At 42.6% G+C, this 20,619-nt stretch overlaps 1 protein-coding gene across 4 annotated transcripts in view; it reads left to right on the top strand.

Annotated features, from left to right (window-relative positions):
• Positions 1-20,619, top strand: part of SASH1 (SAM and SH3 domain containing 1) — a 290,860-nt gene that overhangs the window by 107,664 nt on the left and 162,577 nt on the right. The window contains exon 1 of one of the 4 annotated variants that reach the window (XM_023750156.1): positions 20,138-20,605. The exons of 2 other annotated variants lie outside the window; for them this stretch is intronic. In XM_023750156.1, the coding sequence (XP_023605924.1) occupies positions 20,486-20,605 (120 nt within the window). In that variant the 5' untranslated portion in view covers positions 20,138-20,485. Of the gene's footprint in view, positions 1-20,137; positions 20,606-20,619 lie in introns of those variants that run through there. One more of the 4 variants, XM_006084378.3, reaches the window with a different exon arrangement.

Below are 20,619 nucleotides of genomic sequence, written 5' to 3'. Positions count from 1 at the left end.
AGGTACTAAGAATAACCAGGGGAAAAATTCGTGGAGTTCCTGCTCTTGGGCAGCTCACAGTCGAATAGACAGTGAAAGAAGAGACAATTAATATGCAGTGTGAGCCCAGCCGGTGTGCCTCAGTGATTGAGCATCAATCTATGAACCAACAGGCCACGGTTTAATTCCCGATCAGGGCACATGCTCGGGTTGTGGGTTCGATCCCCAGTGGAGGGCATGTAGGAGGCAGCCAATCAGTGATTTCTCTCATCATTGATTGGCTCTCCTTTCCTCTCTGAAAGTCAATAAAAAAATATTTTAAAAAAAGATGCAGTGTGGTAAGTGCTAGGTGAGTGGGGTCTGCAGGATACTTGTCTGGGGACGTGGAGGAGGAGAAGGAGGTTCTTACTGGGGGAGATGGTGGTATTGTCAGGTGGCATCTGATCAAGTCTTGAAGGACAAGAGAAGCGTCAGCAGACGGGGATACGGTAATGTATGGAGTGACTGAGGAGAGAAACACTCCAAATAATAACAGAAAAACAAACAACATCCCTCTCCCCTGAAAAGAAAACTGTCTTTGGAAATTAGTGGCAGAGGAAAGAGACACCAATTGCACCAGATGTCAACATCATTCTTCACTATTGCAGAGGGCAATCCACGTTAGCAGAGGCTGGGAAACTCCCATCAGCTAATGTGACGTCCTGATTTTGACACACCTTCCTAATGTCCAGATCTTTGGAAGAGGCTTTCATAGTCTCCTCTGCACCCATCCCAGCATCTTAGGCCCACCCTGGGAAAATCTGTCTTTAGCTCAAATGTAAAACCTCTTAACTGCAGTTTTTCTTCATTCTTATTTGTGAATGTGTGAGGAGAAAGGTTCAAAAATAATGTCAAGCTGTTGGTTTTTCGACTATGTGAGGTTTTAGCACATATTTTTCAATGCCCCGTGCCTCTTGGGGACAGGGTATTTAAATAGAACTAACACTCTTCTGGGTGTAAAATACTACCGTGAAACTATTCGAAAGATTCCTGGCAAAGAAGGGGACGAGAGGGTGGCAGTGAGAAGAATGCATTGAATGAAGTGGCTCTTTGTTAGTATAAACATACAAACCTGTGTGGAGACTCTTTGCCCTTCTGCTGTCCCCACAACCCCTCAACAGGTGGCACGAGCTCATTGACATTTGTAGAGCAGATGGGATGTCATTTTAATGTTGTTTCTAATTGACAAGGGCCTCAGGGGCTGTGCACGTGCGGCTGCATGCCTGGTGGAGGGTGGGCCATGGAATTAGAAACTGCTACCTGCTCCTTCTGGCAGGGAAGGGAGAGCTGAAATTGTGTCAACTGGCTAGAGCACACTGTGTTAACTCTTAATCAAAGGCCTTCTTTTGCTGGTTTTATTTCCCTTAACTTGCCAATCCATCCCTCCTCCTTGCAGAGCTCTGAATTTTGGACCACTCGAACAAGGAAACCTTGTTCCTCTGAAAATTACCTTTAGCATAAACTGTGCTCTCCTGTCTACATTTTCAGAAGCAATTCAGGTTACATTGCATTTACACCAGAAACGAGTTGGGTGCTTCCCAGAAATGGTCTAAAGAGGAAGTGAAAAGGGCTGGGAAGTAGCTGAGGCAGTCCCTGGAGCCTCCCAGCTATTCTAATCAGAGTACAAACAGTACAGAGTGGGAAGGCCTGCCCCTGGACAGCCATAGTTTGCAGTTCTCATTTTAGAAGCCATATGGTGGTAGACTCAGCCCACTTCCTGCAGTGAACACACGCAGTGCCAAGACGGCAGCCTCACTCAGCATCCACGAGGACCCTGCACGCTAATTGGAATACTTTTGTTCATACACAACAAAGCAGAAAACACTTTCTTGATCAGTTTAGGAATGGTCTTTTAAACTGCCTTGGGTTCCCTTCAATCATTCAGCTTCTTGGAAGAAAACAGATCCAATTATTCATCATAAATTATTAGATCCGACGTGAAAACAATTTATATGGTAATGAGGAATTTACTGGGCCCACTGAGTGTGTTATTTTGTGCCTGAGTCTAGGGGTTATTTCTAAGACATTCATGGTCATTTCCCTCTAATCAATGGCATACGTTTTCATTTGGGGCCGTCAAACACATTTTGGAAATAGATTTTCTTCTGTTTTTCTTCTCTCTTCTCCACCCAACATCATTACAATGTCCTTAGCTCAAGAGGAGGGACAAGAAAGAGAGGTCGGATTTAGAATACCTTATTCTCTTCTCAGCCCCAAGTCTGTTAATGAAAAATAGTATAAATAATTTTTTAAAAAGCAGTTAATGATCTGCAAATATTTAAGGAATTAAATGGGCTACTATTTATCATTAGTCTTAAACAGAATTGAAATGAAAATCTTAATAACCACTATTATTTATTCAAGTAGATGTGGTATTAAGTGCTTTTCCATACAATGATACTAAAGTAGCTAATATGTTTTTATTGGTCATTTACTATGTGCCACCGTAGTGTCAAGCTCATTTATTCCTCTCATCAACACTGTCACAGACAAGATCATTAACCACATTTTACAATAGAAGAAAGTGGGACTTAGAAAAAAAAGTGCTAAAATTGAACTTGGTACATCTGAAGCCAAGGCCCATGTGCTCAACTACCACCGTAGATCCTTTGATGAAACCCTAAATGGACGGTTTGGGTTTTTCTGATCTATGTAACTCCACTGATGGATCAGTTTTATATAAAAATCAAACTATTTTTTAAATTTCAAGAATTTTCTTACCTGGGTTGTAGGAGCTTTCTTGGCCTGTCAAGGGTTGTAGGAGCTTTCTTGCCTGTCAAAATCTCAGAACTAAGAATAGCCTGCCTCCCCTGTGGATTTCTGCCTGCCTGGACCAATGGATTCTTCCCCTTCACAATGGGAGGATACAGTGACCTTCGCTCAAAGATTTCCTGGCACACCAGGATTTTTGAACCAGAATCAAAACAGTCCTAACATGACTTCTGCCCAACTTGACTTTAGACTTTCATTATTTTTCCAAGTGATTGACTTAAAATGTAATATTATCAGAGTCAGATCACCATGTTTACTATTTAACATCCAGCCTTACTCTTATCTAGGTTTGTCCAGTTGGAAGCAGCTTCCACGGTCTTCCCTCGGTTCCTCTCATTTTTAGGTGGGAGGGGCTGCGTGGGAACCCACCCGAGTCCTGGGCGGAGGCTGTGTGGGGCTGGGCAGCCTCTTTTATTTTTTTATTCACTGAATATGAAGGAAGCTGCTCTGTAGCTGTTTTTCAGTCTAGACAGGATATGATGATAATAGCACAAATAAAAGTTTATGTATTCCAGCCAGGGACAAATTAAGTGGGTACAGGGCATAGATATATGTCATGCTGTTATTAACATCGAGCAGCACACGGCCCACTCCAGGGCACGGAGCCCAGATTAATTGGCTTGCCCAGAATGCATCTCTGATTAGAAAAACGTTCTCAGGAAATGCTGGGCAGTGTGCATTTGGACTCTCGATTTTCTTCTCATAGGCACTGAAAGTGAGACACTTTATAGACTAAGCGACTGAGTGGCATTTGACACCACTGGTTTTTCAAAATGTTTTGCCAGTGTTTCTCCATAGGTAATAAATATTTCTGGGAGAAACCTGCCACCACGTGTTGGATTGATTTGGGTGGTATTTACTATTGCTTTTCCGAGGTGCCCAAGCTCCGGTACAGTCGGGAGCATAGAATTACGGCAGAGGTGTGTACTTTGAGGACTATATATGCGTGAAAGATCAAAGTGAGACCCTTTAAGTCACATGAGCTACAGAAATAAAACCCCCAAGGTTGCTGTGCTTAAAAATACTGCCATTTGTGCCTCGGGGGGTCTAATAGTGATCAGGCATGGCAGCTGGCTGACTGAACTCCCTTCCGAGTCAGCCAGGAAGGGAAGGAATCCAGAGAAATAGCCAATGGCATAGAGCAAGTTCAAAAATAGTGTCTCTCGGTGGAAAAGCTTGAGATAAACAGTAAAGAAGGTAGATTCTGTATCCAAGAAAAATCAAGGGTGAAATTGCTTGTGCTGCTGACCAAAGACGGAACACTTTTCTTGGATGCAGGCGAGCAATTCCATTGGCCTCCACAGAATCTGGCGCGCATAAGCCAAGGACAAAATTCGGTTCGGTAAAGAGCTCTTGCTAACCTGTGACACCCTGTTTACCACCAAACCTGCAAACCAGGAAAGTTGAGCACTATGGGTGGATCAAAAGAGGTGGGTCCTGAATATTTGTTATTATTAAGGAGGTTTGGGGAAGTATTGAGAAAACCTTTCTTAAATGTGACTCCCAGTAGCTCCTGCTTGCTTTTATTGGATGCTGAACCCACTCAGGTTCCATTCCTTAAAAACTGGCCATAGTGCATTCCTGTTCCTCTTTGGAAATTCTACAATATGTAAACATTTCACAGCACATTCCATTGCTTAACAGTGAAGCGTTCAAGGATTAGCATAAGTAATGTAAAAGGTTATGCTTTCTGAGACAGGGCTTTGAGAAGAAAGAACTCTTTCTTTGTCTCTCAGCTTCAGGAACTCAGTTTTTCCAATTCATGCAGTTAGGTACGTAGAGAATCTAGGTTTTGAGTGAGTACTGAGAATTCCTGCCCATGCCTCACTCCAGGGACCTTGTGGTCGAAGGTACTGTATCATGGGCTCCAGTCTCTGCCACTCTCATTCACTGAGGTATGCATCCATCCATCCTTCCATTCATTCCTTTGAACTCTTAGAGCACTTCTGTGTCTGGCTGATATTAAATTGGCTCCATGAAGACTTGAGTATGGAGGTAGAAAAGTAGCAGACATATTTTGGAAGGTGATGAATAGCATAACAATAAATAATATATAGGATAGATAGTGTCTATGCACAGTAAACAATAAATGTTAGCTATTAACATTAACTGTGTTTATCATTAAACAACATAGGAACAGCATAGAAAGTTTTTTTAATGATAATTTAATTCAAAATCCAACCATCCTAATGCATCATCACCAGTTTTCATTTTATGTTCACTTCTTTATTTGTTCAAAACCTATTTCTTGCCCTGGCTGGTGTCACTCAGTGGTTAGAGTGTTGCCCATGAACTGGAGGGTTGCTGGTTCGATTCCCAGTCAAGGGCACACACCTGGGTTGCAGGAAGGCAACCAGTTGATATGTCTCTCTCACATCGATGTTTCTCTCTCTCTCTCTCTCTCCCCCCTCCCTCCCTCACAGTCTCTCTATAAAAAAAATCAATGGAAAAATATCCTCAGGTGAGAATTAAAAAAACAAAACAAAAACATATTTTTTGAGCTCCTACTATGTTGCAAACGTGGGCAGAGCCCATTTGCAGGTTCTCTTCTCACCTTTGTACATGTACACTCCTAATTTCTGAGTAAAGTTTCTCATACAGAGGATATTTTCCCATGCTGTTACATGTTATTTATGTTAACATTTTAATAAATAGATATTGTTCTATCAATATCATCATTTATTTGACCATTTTCCTCTTGTGGAATATGAAGCTTCTTTCCACATTTTCAATATTATTTTTAAAAATGCAATAATATGCCGAAACCGGTTTGGCTCAGTGGATAGAGCGTCGGCCTGCGGACTGAAAGGTCCCAGGTTCAATTCCAGTCAAGGGCATGTACCTGGGTTGTGGGCACATCCCCAGTAGGAGATGTGCAGGAGGCAGCTGATCGATGTTTCTCTCTCATCGATGTTTCTAACTATCTCTCTCCCTTCCTCTCTGTAAAAAATCAATAAAATATATTAAAAAAATAAAAAAAATGCAATAATAAACCTTTGAGTTGAAGGGATCAATAGATTGGTATTTAAAAATAATCCTGGGGATGTAAAGTAGAGCATAAGGAATATAGTCAATAATATTGTAGTAACTATATATGGTGCCAGTTGGGTACTTAAAATATCAGGGGGGAATACTTTGTAAAGTATATGATTATCTAACCACTATGCTGTGCACCTGAAAATAATACAAAAGAATATTAAATGTAAACTGTAATTGAAAAATAAAATGAAATAAAAATAGTAAACCGTTGAGCACAGAGCTACTTATTGCTTTCTAATAATTTATTAGGCTAAATTGCCAGAAATCTAAATACTGTACCAGAGGATATGAATATTTTTATGAATTTTGATGCAACCTGCCAAATTTCTCAATCTTGTACCAATTTACAATTATAATTTTCTTTACATCAGTCACATGCCACTGCTGCCTTTGTGAAGATACTGCTTGATTTCTAGTTGGAGTATCAAGAAACACTCTAGTCTCAGCAAGAATGCCTGCATAATCATTTCTTACATGGGTTATCTTCCAGATGGCTTAACCCATCCATTATAGAGATAACTTTCACTAAGTGGGAAAGGCTGTCTCCAGCTCCCCACATTTTTAGAGCCTTCTTCCTTCCTTATTTTTATTCCTTAAGCCAATTCCTATACCTAAATGCCCACTTTTAGGACTAGAGAACGTTACAAATGGAAGAGACCTTAACGATCTCTTAGTATCCTCTTAGTATTCGTGTTGAAGATACTAAGAGCCAAGAAGATTGTGAATTCCTCCAGACCCCAGAGTTGGTGGGGAGATCTGGGATGTGGTCTTCTGTATACAGCCAATTGGTACTGCTGCTAGAAAATACCAAGGGGGCGGGGGTTGGCTCATAAGTACTAATATTGGAAAGACAAAGACAAAAATGAGCATGGCCTTCAGGGACATTTGACCTGCACATTAGTGAAATGTTGCAAATGTTACCTCCTCCCTAATGGCTTTTCGTATGCATGCTGTCATTGTAAGCTGTGGAATTACCTACTCGGCCCAGGGAATGTCAGTGGTACATGGTGCACTTGGAAAGTAAAATGAAGGTTACCACCTCAGAAAAGAAATTGGGAAGCATCAAAATACAAAGTATGAGCAGCATTAAGACTAACCTCCATGGCTTACAAGATGCAGTGTGACTGACCACCTAGCGCTTCATAAAACAAAGGGCTAAGTCTTTCCATCACATTATCATTTTATGTCTGTGTGCCTTTTCTCCTGTTGCTCTTATAGCTTAGCCCCCACATGGCTGGTTAATTTCAACTCTTCCTTCAAGACATTAGTTCAGAGGAAGCCTCTTGCAGGAAGTCTCCCATGATGACTCTAGGTTGCAGTGACTCCCCAGTCTTTCTGTTCATCAAGAACCTGTGTATTTGTTTATCACACTGATCTGAGCATATTGTTTATGTCATTTGACTAAGCTCATCAAGATATCAGTATCTGTGACTTATTCTTAGTACAGGATAGATATTTACTAGTAGTAAACATTTGTTGAACTGAAATATCTGAAATGTATAAATAAGGATTTTGTGAGAACCCTAAAATCCATTGACTATGGCCTGGATATGGCTTCAGGTAAATGTGACTAGAATATAATTCTGACTTTGAATGCTTGCATCCGATTTATCTTGTTGTATTATTGGGTAGAAAGAAAGTATTAACAGGAAACGGATAGTCTATTTGGCCACAAAATAAGCCCCAAAACAATAATTTTTAAAAATTGTAATTTGTGCCCTAACTGGTTTGGCTCTGTGAATAGAGCATCAGCCTGCGGACTGAAGGGTCCCAGGTTCGATTCACGTCAAGGGCATATACCTTGGTTGTGGGCACATCCCCAGTAGGGGGTGTGCAGGAGGCAGCTGATTGATGTTTCTCTCTCATCGATGTTTCTAACTCTCTATCCTTCTCCCTTCCTCTCTGTAAAAAATCAATAAAATATATTTAAAAAAAATAAAAATGTAACTTGTTATCATCACCATCATTTCTTCTGGGATCTTATTCTAGTAGTACCCTCTTTTAAATTTCATATCTCTCCTTCTCTACTAGTTCTTTTCTGCTTAACTAATAAATTTGTTCAAACCTTTCATATCCTTAAAAATCCTTCTTCAAGCCTTGTGATTCCCCTCTATCATCTTTTTCATCCATTTTTCTCCCATCATTCTTCAATCCCCTGCAGTCTTCTTTCTACTCCTCCTGCCACTGAAATTGCACTGGCTAAGTAAGGTTACCAGTGACCCCCAAAATGAGTATTCAGTTGATACTTCTGTTGACTTTTCTATCATGTTGGACACCGCTGATCACTCCCTTCTTCCTGTAATTCTTTCCTCCCTCGACATAATGCCATCATGTTTCTCCTCCTACCTGTGGGACCACTTTCACACAGACATTGTGTCCTTTCCCGTTTCTCAAGGCCTGTCTTCCCCAATTTTCCATTCTTATTTACACCATGGATTTTATTCTTTGCTATTATAAATGTCTGTGTCTCTTTCAAAAAATAAAGAAACCAAGAAAAGGGAAGTCTTGTGCACTGTTGGTAGGAATGTAAAGGGGATTACGGAAAGCATGATAGAGATTTCTCAAAAAATTCAAACCAGAGCTACTATATGATCCAGCAATCCCCTGGACATATGTCTGAAGGAAATGAAAACAGGGTCTCAAAGAGATATCTGCACTACCATGTTCATTGCAGCATTATTCACAACAGCAAAGACATAGAAATAACCTAAGTATCAACAAATGATTGGATAAAAAAGATTATATATATAAATTCAGTCATGAGAAAGAAGGAAATCCTGCTATTTTAGACAAGTATGGACCTTGAGGGCATTATACTAAGTGTAATAAGTCAGACATAGAAAGACAAATACTGTATGATATCACTTATATGTGGAATCTAAAACCGCCAAACTCATAGAAACAGAGAGTAGAATGGTGATTATAAGGGCTGGAGGGTGGGGGAAATAGGAGTTGTTGGTCAAAAGATAAAACTTCGAGTTATTAGATGAATTACTTCTTGGGATCTAATGAATATAGCATGGTGACTATATTAACAATACTGTATGATATCTTTGGAAATTGCTAAGAGAGTAAATCTTAAATGTTCTCACCACAAAAAAGAAATTGCCGTTATGTGATGTGATGGAGGTATTAGCTAATGTGATGGTGATGTGATGGTGGTAGTCATTTTGTACTGTATCAAATCAACATGTTGTACACCTTAAACTTACACAATATTATATGTTAATTATATCTCAATAAAGCTGGGGGAGAGCAGGAGTATTTCAGGAAAAATGATAGACTGAACACAATAGAGAAGCAGAAAATAGGAAATACAGGAAATGTGGGGGAAAGTAGGTGAGAGCCTCCCAGAGTAGTTGTACGGTGGACCATAACAGAAGATCGAGCTAGAAAAGCAAGGTGGGATCAGGCAGGAACTGATATGCATGTGCCAAAGTGCCTTGTTATTAATCTGCAACCATTGGCCTAAATGAATAGCATGACTCTTGAAAATCACCTTGTCTCAAATTTCACCCTGTTCTAGGCTCCAAATTGCCATCTACACTAATAAAAGAGAAAAATGGTAATTGGCGTACGACCGCTACCCTTCCCATTGGCTAATCAGCATATCCTTATGCAAATTAACTGTCAGCCAAGATGGCGGCCGGCAGCCAGGCAGCTGGAAGCGAACATGAGGCTTGCTTGCTCCCGTGACTACAGACTCCAACGTTCCCCGCCTGACTTGCTGCCGGCCTCTGAGCTGGCAGTTTGAATTCTAACAAATATAGCCAGCTGGGATCTCAGAGCTGAAGTTATACATTGTTTCGATTATAGAACGGCAAACAAACCAGCAGCGGAAGCCTCAGAGCTAGAGCCAGAGCTAAAGCTGGCCCAGAAGAAAAAAAAAAAGAAAAAAAGGAGCGGTTGGGAGCTTCAGCCAGCCTGAAAGCAGCCCTCAGCCCCTCACCCAGACTGGCCAGGCACCCCAGTGGGGACCCCCACCCTGAAGGGTGTGTGACCAGCTGCAAACAGCCATCATCACCTCATCCAGGCTGGCCAGGCACCCCAGTGGGGACCCCCACCCTGATCCAGGACACCCTTCAGGGCAAACCAGCCGGCCCCCAGGCCTCTATCCTATATGGTAAAAGGGTAATATGCCTCCCAGCACCGGGATCAGCGGAGCCGTGAGGCCTCCTGGCACCAGATCAGCATGACAGGGTGCAGCGCCCAAACCCCCTGATCGCCCTGCGGCTCTGTGTGTGACAGGGTGTGGCGTCCCAACCCCCTGATCGGCCCTGCTCTGTGTGTGACAGGGGGTGGCGCCCCAACCCCCCCTCTCCCCCCACGGGCCCTGCTCTGTGTGTGACGGGGTAGAGCCATAACCTCCCCATCGGCCCTGCCCTGAGTGTGACAGTGGCGGCGCCCCAACCCCCTGATCCGCCCTGCTGTGTGTGTGACAGGGGGCGGTGCCCTAACTCCCCTATCGGCCCTACTCTCTGCGTGACAGGGGGGAGCTCCCCAACCCTCTATCGGCCCTACTCTGTGCGTGACAGGGGGGAGCTCCCCAACCCCCTGATGGGCCCTGCTCTGTGCGTGACGGGGGGGGGGCAGTGCCCCAACCCCCTGATTGGCCCTGCTCTGTGCATCACAGGGGGTGGCACCGAAATCTCCCCATTGACCCTGCCTTGAGTGTGATAGGGGGTGGTGCCCCAACCCCCCAATCAGCCCTACCCTGAGCGTGACTGAGGGTGGCATCGCAACCTCCCAATCCGCCCTGCTCTGTGCATGACAGGGGGCGGCGCCCCAACTCCCCAATCAGCCCTGCTCTGAGCCCGACCAGGGGCTGCACCTAGGGATTGGGCCTGCCCTCTGCCACTCAGGGGGGGGCGCCGAAACCTCCCCATTGACCCTGCCTTGAGTGTGATAGGGGGTGGTGCCCCAACTCCCCAATCAGCCCTACCCTGAGCGTGACTGAGCGTGACTCAGGAGCAGGCCTAAGCCAGCAGGTCGTTATCTCCCGAGGGTCCCAGACTGCGAGAGGGCACAGGCCGGGCTGAGGGACCCCCCCTTCCCCCCCGAGTGCACAAATTTTTGTGCACCGGGCCTCTAGTTTATATTATAAAAGGCCAGTGGCCATAATGCTGTAATGCCATAACAACCAAACGACCAGTCACCAGGAGGTACATTGATGGGTCTCACAGCGCAGTGGGTTTCTGCATCCCGCCAGCAGTGCGGGTCTGGGTCTCATGCGATTTCGCACGCTGGGCCTCTAGTTAATTATAACGTGTACCTAAATTAGGCAGCTTAACCCTTCCCTGCTTAAAACTTTCAATGGTCCCATTTTGTTTATATCAGCAATGTAATTGGTAAGAAATAATCAAAAATTTATCACACACTTGCATTTCTACTCTGCTTTCTTGATTGGAAGAGAAAGGGGGTGTAGTTACACAAAGCATTGTGCTGAAAGGAACTTTAGTAATAAAATCCTGCTCTTAGCTTGGCATACAGGATCATCCATTCATGTTACTGCTTCTTACCTCTAACATCCTATCTCACCCGCCACACGGATGTTACCCACTTATTTAAATCTTCCAGGCTTTTTCTTCTGCCTTGAATGCTTTTTCTTTTATTTCCTTGACTGGCCAATGAATTGTGTGGTCTTTAAACCATTGATAGGAAGCAGGTCCTTTGTGAACTCTTCTCATTTTTCACCAGGTTGACCATCCTCTCCTCTGAGCACCTCTTTGTTGTTTCTATATGACAACTAATTACTTTTGTTACTAGATAAGATGTTCCTGAAAACCAAAGCTGTCTTTTGTCAACACTTAATATGATGTCAGACACAATCAGCACCCAATATCAATATTTGTTGCAGAATGAATGAATGAACATGAAACATTTCTCTACTTTGAACCAGCAGGAAAAAGACTAGACAAAATCATTGCATTTTCTCAAAGATCACATAAAAAGTAGTATAAATGGGGCAGCTTATTTTAAAGATTATACCAAACATTTTATGACACTTTTAAGCAGCTTTAAAAAATCATTTTTCTTATGTTGATTAAAAGGCCTCCCATTTGTCTTTTTAAAGTTTTATTCTGTTAATTTAGTTCATAAACTTCTTTTCTCCTCTCTTAGTGCAATAGTAAATCTGGCCCAGTCTGGAATGAGTCATAATGAATTGTGCTTAGTTGGTCCAGATTAAAGTTGATTTACTTATAGGTTTACCAGTGAATGGCTAATTTGTCTCTTGCTACCTTTTAGCTTCAGCCTCTTGTCTTTTAGTAATTATTACAGAAATAAATAAATGTTTTTTACTAATTTTATTTGTTGATTGCTAAAGAATAGCTACTTTTTTTGAGAATTCTTATTATTTATGCTACTGTTGAAGAATTCTTTAGCATGTGAAGATTGGTATTTTTCCTCTTTTTCTCTTTCATGTGTGTTCTATTTAGACCAGGAAATTGACATTTCAGCCCAGAAGACTTAGGCCAGATGTTAGTCTACTGGCTGAAAGATGGATTTCCTGCCCCAATAGGTGACCTCTGAAGCAAAATAGGCTTTTTCTTAATGGGTAGACTGTCCAAATGACCTCATTTTCTAGAACAAGCATCCTTTGTGAAGTACGTCTTTGCTATTGAAATCAACATCATCTGATTTTTGAGAACATTCATTAGATGAAAAGTAACTAGCACCCAGTTGTTTCATTTATAAGGCAGAGGAAAAAATTATGCGTAGACAACCCATTTTTTTTCCTTTTAAAAATATTTGTGTTCATTGAGAGGGAAATGGTCCAGAAAATCTGGTGTTTGCTTTCCCATATTAATATTTCTTTTAGATCTATTTCCAACCTCATTCAGGTCAGCATTAACCAAAGGAACATGTTATGTGCGTCCTTAAACAGGGAATTGTTTCACTAAGCTTGACCAAGGCACTATTTAAAGAAGTAGCCATGACCCCAATGTCCTGCCACTCGCACTTATAGCTCCATGTGTGGGAAGTTCATTGAGACATTCCCATGGAGCCACCTCTTTTGATGAATTCTTCACCAAGTTCATTTATTTATATCTTCAATTGTATAAGGCAGCACAGAGAAACGGAGATAACTGAGCCTTTGTGTGTGTGTGTGTGTATGTGTGTGTGTGTGTGTGTGCACGCACTGTGCTGTGTGTTCACATACGCCCATGACTCTGTGTGTGTCACAGGAAATGCAATTTCAAAGAAAGTACCCAGGAGAGGAAAATGGCCTTGAATGACTGGGGGAGACTATAACACTATGCATGAAAAGAAGGAGAGTTAGATTGCGTGAGAAGAAAAATGAATGTTTCAGAGATTCTTAAATGATAGAATTTTATAGCTGAATGGAAAGTGAGGGGTCCCCCCCCCCCGACTCCCAGGAACAGGAATGAAAGAGAGTGTTCTTTTTAATAGCTGGCAGAAATTTTACTAGTATAAAATCTTGTTCACTGATCCAAAATGTTAGCTCCTCCATGGAAGACCAGAACAGAATGAAGCAGAGCCATATCCAGTGTTAACATCAGGCTGGGCACTGCCCCTCAGAATCATGGCTCTTCCTCAAGCAATTTATATAGTAAATATGGGACTCCTTTAAAAAATGAGCAGAAAAAGGATTTCACACGCTCCTTTGTTTTAATGAGTTAATACATACTTTCCCCAGAATGCTATACTCAGCTCAATACTCCGCTTTTTTAAACAGTTATTTGCAAGTGTCATTAATCATAAAATATCTTGGGGGTTGTCGTTCAAAGTATTCTGAAAAATATTCCAACTCTGGGGAAGACTGTAATCATCTTCTACGGCTCCCAGGATTGATGTAAGTGAGATGCTGTTATTGCCTGTGCATAATATTGCAGCACCTCGAAGAAGCAGAGCAACAGTTTTAACGGGAGCTTTTCAATTAAACGGGGAAAAATATTTTCACAAGTATATTTAAGCAATAGCAACAGCCAAGGAGGCATTCTCATAGAGTAGCATTCATAAACTAGGCAAGATTGATGAAGCAGTTTGGCTGGTGGAGGATACTTCCCAGCTGTGCTTTTAAACCCCCCTTTTTTTGCATAATTTGGAAACATTTAACATAATCTCTGATCTCTTATTAGCACTTTTTTTTTACACTATCTCAAGCTGAAAAGGTAAATAGCAGGGAGCAAGATTCCAAAGATGGTTCCCTCTCGGCGCATCCTTCTTTTCTCTCAGTAAGTGTCAGGCTGCTCTCACACAACCTCACAGCTCTCCATAGGAGACACTGCCCTCATCTTAATTCAGAAGCAATTTTATGGTGAGTTCCAGTCTTCTGGTTCTTTGCCTTCAGCATTGTGAATTCAGTGTTGGCAGCCCACCCAGAATTTTTTTGAATCTATAGTGTGGATTACTGACTAGTTCAGAATCCTTATATTTCAGATTTACAAGCAGGCTTAGAAATGATCTAGTCTCATCCTGCCATGTGGTGTGGAGTATCACTCGAGGCAGTGCTGTACCTGAAGAATAATTCCCAGGCAGAACCACGGTGTCTACATAGTAACAACATAGATGGCAACCTAACTGGCTAGGCTAGTAGGATTCCTCTCCCAGTGAGTGGAATAAGAGTATTTATAACCCTGAATCCTCATTTTGCTTATTCAGCTTCTCTCCGTAGCCTGTTCCTGCCATCTTCACTTTGTTTTAATCTCTCTTGCCTCTTTTCTGATCTCTTATCAAATACTCCATAATGAAGAGGCTTTTAAACAGGTAATGCCTTAGCATGGGCTTGGCTCACCTTTAGGGCATTTGTGATTTGTGGGAAAATATTTCTTTGGGATTGTCTGGGAAAAAATATTTTAGGCTTTCATTCTCTCCTTGAAGTTAGTTCTCCGAGGCACTGTGGAACGCCCTGCCTTGAAACGCCAGAGAGGGTTGCTGACGGTTGGCAAAAATTAAATGAGCTGATGTATTTCTATTGCTCAATTTCAGAAGGCAATGTGGTAGAAAAAAAATTGGATTATTTATAATTGTTTAATCTCACATTTTCTCTGAAGAAAATGTGTTGTCTTTCAAAAATAAAAAGTATTAAAATGAAGCTGTTTTCTTAAAACATGAGCCATTCTTATGGGTAACACATTTTTATCCCAATACAATCATTCATGCTCTGCTGAACCTCCGGGATACATCCTGAGAAATGTGCCATTAGGTGATTTATCACAGAGTGCACTTACACAAACCTAGATGGAATAGCCTACTACACACCTAGGCTTTATGTAGCCTATTGCTCCTAGGACACAGCCTGTGCAGCATGTTACTGTATAAAACAACATGAAATTAAATCAAATGCAAGAGAAAATGACAGAATCAAGAGATGCAGTAAACATGAGATGTATCGAGGCTGCTGCCAGCATAACACGGCAAACTATGTTTTTATAAGTAGAATAAAATACCGATAAATGATATAGTCTAGTAAAAACATAAACCAGTAACATAGTCATTTTTAATCATTATCAAGTATTATGTGCTGTACATATTGTATGTGCTTGCTTTTACATGACTGGCAGTGCAGTGTGTTTATTTCCACCAGCATCACCACAAACACACACATGTGAGTAATGCACGCGTAACATCGATGTCACGATGTCACCAACCAATAGGAATTTTTCAGCTCCGTTATAATCTTACAGGACCACGGTCGTTTATGTGGTCCATCGTTGACTATACCGTCACTATGCAGCACCTGACTATATTTCATTGTCTGCTCTTTAAGACCAAGTATCTCTGAACATCTGATTTTGCAATCTCCACTCACTTATCTCATGACAGTTTCTTTTATTAATTAACTTTTAAAGCAATCTACTGGTATAGTTTTTCAATATGTTATATTGTAAAACAACATTTCTTCAACAATGTGTTCATTATTTTTCTAATTTTGACATTCTCATAGTTCCAAGTAGCTCTCAAACTTGAGCAGATATCACGGTTACCTGAGGAGGTTGTTAACGTGCAAATCACTCCTTCCACCCCAGAGTATCTAACTCAGTAGACTTTTGGGGCTGGTGGTGGAAATTTCCATTTTTAACAAGTTCCTAAGTGATACTGATGCTTCTGTCCTTGAGCCCACACTTGAGAAGCACTGATCTAGATAAAAATTGTAAAAGATGTTGGTAGTATGGACTAAGGCAGTGGCAGTGGAGATGGAGAAAAGTAGCTGCAGTTAACATACACAGGGTGTCCCTCAAAATGTATAAACACTAACAGCTAATAGCTCAATTTTGAAAATGAAATGTATTTTAATAAACACTGCCTTTATAATTATTCAAAGAGTAGGTATACATTTTTGGGGGATACCCTATATTTAGAAAGTAGAATCAACAGGGCTTATTCTTGGTTTCGGTGAGAGTGATGGTGTGGGAGGAAAAGGAACCAAGCATGTCTCTGAAGTTGGTAGCTTGAACAAATACATGGATGCCACTGAGTACTACTGAAATGGGAAGTCAGCAGGGTGGGAGGGTTGGATTGTAGTGAAAAGTCATATAATCTATTTAAAGTTTAAATAAAATAATTTTAAAATGTCAAACAGTGTCATAGCATAGATCTTTAGTAAATGACAGATACTGATATTACTGTTATTATTATCTTTACTATTAATACTGAATAGTTCTAATGATCCCACCCTACTAGAGATAACCTCCTAAATTCATTACTCAACAACCACATTCCAGAGCTAGGAATTACTCCTTTGTGTAACTCAAGACATTTAGGTATAAACAAGGAAATTCCTTATTCTAGATCCCTTTCTAAAAGAGGATTTTCTAGAAGAGGATCCTTTGGAATTCCTCCACCAACATCATAACAATGCCAATGAGCTGGATGCGACAGAGTCCCATGGAAAGGGAAAAAAGGAGAGCAGGGTTTTTGTATATTTTCTGTACACACATCTTTAATGGAGCATCCAAACTTGCCTACCTTCCTGAGCTTTGTGAGAATCAAATACATTGCAATCTAAATGAAAGCACTTTTAAAAGTAATCAGGATGTCTGCCTTTGATTTTGCTCCGTGTAGCTGTGCTCACTTAGACTGATCATTCAAGTCCTCTGGAGACCATTTCTTCATCTGAAAAATAAGGGATTTGACCAAGATCACCTCATGGACCCTTTCCCACCCTATGCTAAAAGCTTTTTGTAAATGATACCCACTGGGACTCTGGAATAGTATGATGATGATTGTGATGTTGATGATTAGTCTTTCATACTTTGTTAAAAAGTCCCAAAGGAATTGTTGGAAATACAGATGGGCATTAACTAAAGAAAAAAGACTAAAATTTGGGAGAATAATCAGACTCATTTTGAGGGGTCGTTATATCATGAAGTTGATGAGTAAAGAGGTTCAGCTTCATTTTTTAAATGGTCAGCCAAACTATTCATGTTCAAGAAGTAAAAAAAGTGACTACTCGAAATTTCATGTTCCTGTACAGAAAACAAAATTATTGTTATCAAGCTCTTCCCAAAAGTGGCCAGAGGTGACCTCTGAAAAGTTTACTATTCACTTTACCCAGAAAACCCCACAAAATCATGCAAATCAAGAGGTTCAAATCTTCATGTTCACTTTAAGAACACTCATGAAACTGCCCAGGCCAGCAAGGGCATGCATATCAGAAAAGCCACCAAGTGTCTGAAGGATGTCACTCTACAGAAGCAGTGTGTGCCTTTCCATTATTACAATGGTGGCGTTGGTAGGTGTGCCCAGGCCAAACAGTGGGGCCCGATGCCGAGTCAATGGCCCAAAAGAATGCAGAATTTTTGCTTCACATGCTTAAAAATGAAGAGAGTAATGCTGACCGTAAGGGTTTAGATGTAGATCCGCTGGTCATTGAGCACATCCAGGTGAACAAAGCTCCCCAGATGTGACACAGAGCTTACAGAACTCATGGACATGAGCTCTCTCTGCCACATGGAGATGTTCCTTAGTGAAAAACAGCAGATTGTTCCTAAACTAGAAGAGGAGGCTGCACAGAAGAAAAAGATATTCCAGAAGAAACAAAAACTTATGCCCTGGGATCAAATTCAGAATAAAGTAAATGCTAATAAAAGAAAAAAATTATTGTTATCAACATTCTCTCCCACCCCCTCCCCAAACATTACTTATCTCATTTTGTATCTATTTATTAGGGAGCACTGGGTAAAGGATCCTGATTATCTAGGGTGGATGGATTTCTGTAGGTTGAATTATGCCGATATGTGTGTATGTGTTGTTGCTAAAAGGTGACCCTGAAATATAATATCACCTCTGAGGAGGTAGGTGGCAATGAGTGTGGTCTTGTCTCTTCTAGGATTGGGAAACTGCAAACATCCCTACCCCCCAAAGGTTAAGTGCTTTGCCTCTGGGTCATCTGATGAGTTAAGGGAAAGGCTGTTACTGGAGCCCTAATCCACCCCCCACTCCTCCATTTTCTTGAGTCTGTGCTCAGTCACTTGCCGGAAAGTATTTATGCAGAGAATAAGCTGCCTGCTGGCAGAAGCAGCAGAGTTCTTTGTATTTTCTTGAATTTAATAAAGTACCAAATGGCTAATATTGTACAATGAAATTCTTAAATATACCAGTAAAATCAACTCTAAAAGGGTATTTTACCAGTTCCCATCATTTACGTACTTTCATGTCTTTATAGATATAATAATAATAATTTATTATAAGCCAACCACTGCTTCAACTGAATTTATTTGGATTCCGAGCATCTCTGACATCAGCACAAGAAATACTAGGCCTGGTCATGTTGATTCAGCTTCCTTTGCTCTTTCTACTTCGACACAATACTACCTTATTTTCAAGGGAAAACTTTCTCATTCCTTTTCTTTCCTTTCAAAATATATTGTCATGGAGGATTATGTTCTTACATTGAATTATTTAGACTTTTCTGTAAGTGCTATTCAGCCATTTGCATTGATATCCCAGTAATTAATGCTTTAGTAAGGGGATTTCAAGGACACATTCTTTTCCCCTTCCTTTTTTTTTGTGGGCTCAGAAGAAAAGAGCAACACCAACAGAGGCCTCTAAAACCAGCAAGGGCTCCTCTGCCTGGGGCACCTCACCTGTTTTTTTGTACCACTCACTCCTTTCACCAATGGGCAGGTTCCTAGTGATTTCTTGACTGTTTCACAAAGTGATCAATCACCAAATCAAAGGTGATTTCTTGACTGTTTCACAAAGTGATCAATCACCAAATCAAAGGTGACATGTACTGTCATATCCCAGGGAAAATTCTCTGAAGTTTTTTTCTTTTTCTTATAATGTACTGTTTCTTTTTTAAAAAATGTTTTTTTTGATTTTTAATTTTTTTTTTTTTTTTTAGAAAGAGAGGGAGAGGAACAGAGAGATATAAACTTCAATGAGAGAGAAACAACATCAATCGGATGCCTCCTGCATGCCCCCTACTGGGGATGGAGCCAGCAACCCAGGAATGTGCCCTGACCGGGAATCAAACCATGACTTCCTGGCTCATGGGTTGATGCGCAACCACCGAGCTACACCGCCCAGGCTCTCTGAGTGTTTTTTAAAGAAAGACTCACAAAAGGGGAAATACCTCTACAGGGCTATTTCCCTCATAAAATAAATCTGCCACGAATCTTGTCCTTGGAAAAGCACACACAGGGCCCCCAGTGTGGACTGGCTAGATGTCTACAGCCATCACATTTCGTTTTGAAAATGGCCCTTCCCTCTGCCCTTGCTGCAAAGGAACCATTAAAACCCAAAGGCAATTCCCCTCATTAGCGGAAACCCCTAGCAGCGCACGGCACTGCGGGCACCCCGGGACCAAAATGTCCCCGCTCCCAATGAAAACGACACAAACAATGGCTCGTGCCCACGCTTTCACACTCGTCTTTCAACCCAGTCTCGGCCGACAGAGGCCGAGTTGGGATTCCCAAGGTCGCTCGACTTCCCGAAGGGCGAGGTGCGGACTGTAACTGACGACTTGTGCGCGCTCTCCGCGCCGGTAGCCGAAGGATGGACTTTGGACTTGCGGTGTCCAAAGTGTTTCAGCGACTCGGAGGCGGGATTGGAAAGCGGTGCGGGCGGGAGGCTGCGGCGCGGCTGCTCTTTCAACAGGCGATTTGTTCTCCTGGCCGTGGCTCATTTCCATGCAAAGAGCCCGACATCAGAGCACCTTTTGTTGCTAAACGCTCTCTGTCGCGGGGAGGGGAGAGAGTCATGTGGAGCTGGAAGAGCTCATTCTGAAGAGAGGGGTCCCGGGAGCTCCTTCCGAGCCCCAGGGGCACCGCGATCACCCGGGCGGGAGCCTGCCCGGACTTGCTGGCCGGAGTGAGTCGCGTGCCGTAGTGCGTCGGGCCTCGTCACAGGAAGAAACGCCTTGGCGGCGGGTGTAACTGCTCCTGGGCTGCCCCGATTCCCCGCCGGAGAGCTCAGTGGTGCGAACTTTGCCTCCTGCTGCCCCGTGGCCGCGCGCGGCCGGGGTGGGAAAGTTTGTGGACTTGTCAGTTGCGCAGCCCGCCGCCACCTCGAGCCGAGGTGCGGGCTCCCGCGAGGGGCCCCCGCTGGATCGCAGGGGGATGCGGCGCGGGTGCGCGCCTCGGTGACGCCGCGGGCGGGGACCCGGCGCCGGGGGCCGGCCGCGATCTGCAGAGGGGCGCGTGTGCCCCAGGGAGCGGACCGCTGGGCCAGCGTGCGGGACGCGGCCATGGAGGATGCGGGAGCAGCCGGCCCGGGGCCAGAGGCAGAGTCCGAGTCGGAGTCCGAGACGGGGGCCGGCATGTCCAAGACGTTCTCCCGGCTCTGGACCGACGTGATGGGCATCCTGGTGAGTCCCCTGGA

This window comes from Myotis lucifugus, unplaced genomic scaffold (genome assembly GCF_000147115.1).
Source record: "Myotis lucifugus unplaced genomic scaffold, Myoluc2.0 scaffold_11, whole genome shotgun sequence".
Classification (NCBI taxonomy): Eukaryota; Metazoa; Chordata; class Mammalia; order Chiroptera; family Vespertilionidae; genus Myotis; species Myotis lucifugus.
Note: the sequence above shows the minus strand (reverse complement) of the source record. Positions and strands in the feature narration are given on the sequence as shown.